Source organism: Nestor notabilis, unplaced genomic scaffold (genome assembly GCF_000696875.1).
Source record: "Nestor notabilis isolate BGI_N333 unplaced genomic scaffold, ASM69687v1 scaffold29898, whole genome shotgun sequence".
NCBI classification, from domain to species: domain Eukaryota; kingdom Metazoa; phylum Chordata; class Aves; order Psittaciformes; family Psittacidae; genus Nestor; species Nestor notabilis.
Genome location: NW_009941934.1, coordinates 17,077 through 21,713, shown reverse-complemented (window position 1 = coordinate 21,713; position 4,637 = coordinate 17,077). Strand labels below are relative to the sequence as shown.

Sequence of the window (4,637 nt, the reverse complement as noted above, 5' to 3'; positions counted from 1 at the left end):
GTGCCCAGAGCTGCTGTCAATGCCATCTGCACCAACGGCTGTCCCTGTGACACTGTAGTTAGCAAGAGCATCTTAACACTGGCTTAGTGCCTCCAGTTCCCATGTAGTGGATGCACACAAGTGTGCTCCACTCCACCCAGGTACACTTCACTTCACACAGATGAAAGCTGGTAAGTATTGAATTTCCACACCTGAAGTTACTACAAATCTCATTTATAAAAGAAAATCTAAACAGTGATCCTTACCTTAGCTTGTCTAAAATATCCAGCAGCTGAAGACCTGGGAGAACAAAGAAGTAGATATATTGGTATGATGACCTACTTGGTATTGATCTGTTATGATTTTTACATAATGTTATGCTTATAAACATTTCTTGCACAGAGAAAATGTGAAAATAACTTCAGATGGATCTGTCAAAGTAGGCAGGGTCATCTGGTAAATGAAGAGACACATGGTACACACGTCTGCAGCTGTGTGAACCACTGCAGCATCCCCCTGGAGTTACTGAGGGACACAGGCACTTCTGGGGCATGAGCCACCTCATTATAAACTAGACATCTAAAATCAGTCAGATGAACAGTGTGGTCAAATGTCGCTTGCTCTCCACAGGGAGAAATGGAGCCCAGGCTCACCAGCTCAGATACGTGCATCACATGAGGTAAATCTTAACAATGGTACCTAGGATCCCAATATTGAAGCATTTGGAAAGTATTTCTGAATCATAGGGCAGCTTCTGTGGCTCAACTGAGCAGACACAAGGTGATGAAACCTTATTTACTCTTATGAGGAGTTGCAAAGTATGGAAATGTGGCTACATAAGATGGTTGGTTATAGAAATGCATTGAAGAAACTCAAGTGATACAGTCCTGCCAGGATTCCAGAAAAGATCAAAGCTATGAGAAAGCAGCAAAGTTAAAAAAATCTGGTTACAGAAAGGCTATTGAAGATTATAGAATCCAAAAGGAGAAAAAAAAAAGGAATCTGCCTCTACTATTTGCAGTTTTGCTCCCAGCCTCTTTAGTCACCTTATGGATACAGCCAGAAAAAACCCAACTGCTTGGCAACTGATTTTCTCCAGAGAAAGTTAAGTGCAACAAACATCTTTACCTATGAACTCATTTCTGATTTGTGTCCTTGTTCTTAGCTCTTCTTTCCCCAGTATGATGGCATTGATAGCACTCAGCAGTGTGACCATGTATGGCACATTATCTGTGTTGGAGAGCTCGTTCATTATAATGCTGAATCGATACTGCTGGTTCTTCACACTCTGTTAATAACACAAATGATATTTCTATTCAGACAGTTCAGAAATGTCTACCACTTTAGTGCACACTGTCAAATGGAATGAAAACCTCTTAAAAATCTCTCGGTTTACCCCACTGTGCACAAGACAGGGAAACAGGTGAAAACAGCACTCCTTCATTATGGAGCAGGGTCCGGTTGGCAGAAAAAATCAGTGAAACTCCTCTTGGATCTCTATGCTTTCTGATAACTGAGGCATCTGTTTGAGCTTGTGGCCAGTGAAACCTTTAGATGTGGCAGCATCTGTTTTGCTAATTGGGTTGTGCTTTTCCTGCCAGAAAGGACCCTGTGGTTGGCAGTTGTCCATCCAGACAAGTCACAGAGCAGCACCATGGATTTATGCTGACCAGGCAAAATTTCATACAGTTTTCACCGTATAAATCCCTGCCTTTCTTATTGAAATGATGCAAAATTACCTTAATTCCCAGCCCTTTTCTGTGGTACATGGATCTACCTGCACAGATCAGACCAGAGCCACACCTCCTGCTTTAGCTGAACACTTGCCTTGTAATAGTCCAAGGCATCCAAAGCCAAAGCGTGCCCATCTGACGAGTAAATGCACAGTGCAGCCAGGAGTTCGAATATTTGCTTTTTGACCATGACATTAGTTGTGTCAAGTGCTGGAGGAAAAACAAAACAAAAAAGAATTTATAATGACATTAATGTTCTGAATCTCAGTGTCTTCTGCTATATGGGTTATGATCAGTGGCAGAAAAAAGACTCAAGGAGTGAAGCCACTACATGGAAGATGGAAAGAAAAATATCCCAATGTATAGATATCCCATCCCAACAGCATTAGGTGATTTTAACTTCTAGGGTGAACAGTAAATGATACACGTACCCTATTGGCATTTTGGTGCTGCTTGTAGTTGTCAATCTCTTCCATGTACCGGTGGCATGCTGCAACAGCAGCCAAGATTTCAGCACCCACAGTCACACATTTTATTTCCCATTTTCACATATGTGTATTTTCCAGAACAGCAGATGAATCATTTTTATCAGCTAATGAGCCTTATTTTTAGTGCAGAAACACCCAATGTGCATACCAAGTAGGCCAATTGTTCTAACCAGTCCCCATGTATTCCACTTTTCCCACTACTCTTTCTCTGTCAGACCTTAGAGCTGGAAGGGAGTGGATGAGACCATCTTATTTTTTTTTATTAATGCCCAAAGAAGCTCAACCACTGAAAAGCTCCGGGTGCCTCCCTTTTCTCACAGCACAAAAATGCCAGCTCTGTATTTCACATGGGTTAAGAAAGTACAGAGTGGAGAGGGAAAAGACTTCAAAACTGAGGAGGGGAGAAAGCTTGCTTTCAGACTAAATGCATTTTGAAGAGCTATTAATAAGGGTTTCTGGGCGCAGCTGTGATCTCAGCTCTGTGGAGCAGCACAGAAGTTACCCTCGCAGCACCACCACTATTAAGTGCTATACAGTAACTTCTAGGAGACACCCTGTTGAGTTTCATACCTAATGACGAGCCAAGTAAATGGCAGGAGAAAGTAAGTGGCATTACCTACCCACCTTCTAGAAGGAACAGACTGAGCAGCACAGAGAATGGACTTTCCTGAGTCTAAACCATGCCACCTTCCTTTCTCTTTACAGGCTCCAAGTCTCCAAGCCCTTTCAATTCCTCTCCCTCTGCCCTTGGGACTCACAAAGACTAAACAGCAAATGTCTGCGGACAACTGCAGGGTTGAGGACTTCTCATGCCCACGTAAGCTAAGCCTGGGTTTATCCCTGGCTTCTCAGTAAACGATGAAGATACTTGTGTGGAAATAGCATTGGGCAGCAAAGGCAATGTGATTTCAAAGCAGTATTATTTTAAAGAAGAAAACAATGTCATTAATCAGTTGCAACCAACAATTTCCAAGAAGCCTGCTGCAGGGCAGGAGGACAAGGAACAGGAAAGTCTCCCCGTGAGCTGCATATGATGGATGAAGGAGGAAGGTGTCTTCTCACCTTGGAAGAGTTTTCTGACATACCCCTCGTTGCTCACAATGTATTCAATGCCTTTGTGGGAGTTCATGACTGCTCGCACACAGTTAATGCAGGTGAGCTGAAGCAAGGCATCTGAAATCCTGGCTACTCCTCTCCCGGACAGCCTGTCCAGGGCCTCCAGGAGGAGGTCCAACCCACACAGCTCCAGGAACTGGACCATCCAGCTATCATCGCTGTTCTCCAGCCGCTTCTTCAGCCCAGAGTAGTTCACCACTGATGGTATTTGCAGGAGACGGATGCACAGCTCTGGCTCTGCATTTTCCAGGTTGGCCTCTGACTGATCAGTCTCCTGGGGTCCAAGTTTCTCCTTCAGGGCAGCCCACTTCTTGTGGGCACCTTCCTTTTTGACTGACATTGTGAACAATTTGTCCTGAAAGAAAAAGAAAAGACAAAGTGAAAAGTTTGTCTTGACTGACCAACAACCCTCCAAAAGCCCTGTTTTTTCTCCTAGTGATGGGGATGTAAAGCTCAACTGCAGCAGGTCCCCAGCTCTCCAGCATTTATGGCCCACACTGGAACCTGTCCTCCACTGAAGAAATTCAATATATCCCCCCCTTAACAACACACATTACATTTTCAGCCCTGAAAACTCTATAGAGAGACTCTTAGCACATGTTAGCTAGCAAATACAGTTTTAAAAGTAGCCAATTTACACCAATCAATAGCCACTACCTATTTTCATGAAGCAAAAGGATAAGGAAAATGTTGGAAGTGGTATTATCAGCTCTGAACTTCTTATGCCTACTGAACCACTTCAAAATCTCACTGTGCTGGAGAGGCCATTCAGTTTCTAAGCATTTGTAATGAGACAGAGAAGTAATCTTGAGCATATCCTGCTCATAAAAGCATCTGATTACCCTGTTATTTTTTTGTTTTATTTCTTTTGACTGATGGAGGTTAGTTTTATAGCACTCACTTAACCTCTTCCTGTGTGCTGTAATAGCAAATACGTTTCCAAATGTGGGGCTTGTGCATGATAATGTGAGAGCATGACTGGTCGCACGTGAAGGGATGGCAGCAAGAGGCTATGAAAACAGCAGTGTGTCTTTCTGGAGATGGGGACCATCTCTTCGAGGCCCATCTCCCTGGAGGACATGGTCTGTCTCAGCCATGCTGATAATAGCAAGGAGGGTGAGGAGCTGATTCAACACAGAGAAATACCAAAGCCAAGTCTAATTAACTTTTGGTGCCAAATTTTATGGTGTTAGGCAAGATTATTATTTTTAAGGCCCACAGTGATTAAGTTATACAATGCAAGTCCTTTTCAAAGCTGAATGCAATCGTTTTGAAGCTGAATTGCTCCCAGAAAGGTCAGTTTGTCCCACAAAAGGGGGGA

At 43.3% G+C, this 4,637-nt stretch overlaps 1 protein-coding gene across 1 annotated transcript; it reads right to left on the bottom strand.

Moving 5' to 3' along the window:
• Nucleotides 1-241: 241 nt before the first annotated feature.
• LOC104410868 (inverted formin-2-like) lies at nt 242-3,656 on the bottom strand. Its single transcript, XM_010021142.1, has 4 exons — nt 3,263-3,656; nt 1,807-1,922; nt 1,108-1,267; nt 242-279 (listed from the first exon to the last, which is right to left on the bottom strand). Exons 1-4 carry the CDS (start codon nt 3,654-3,656, stop codon nt 242-244), a joined length of 708 nt encoding a protein of 235 aa, XP_010019444.1.
• Between the last annotated feature and the right edge of the window lie 981 nt (nt 3,657-4,637).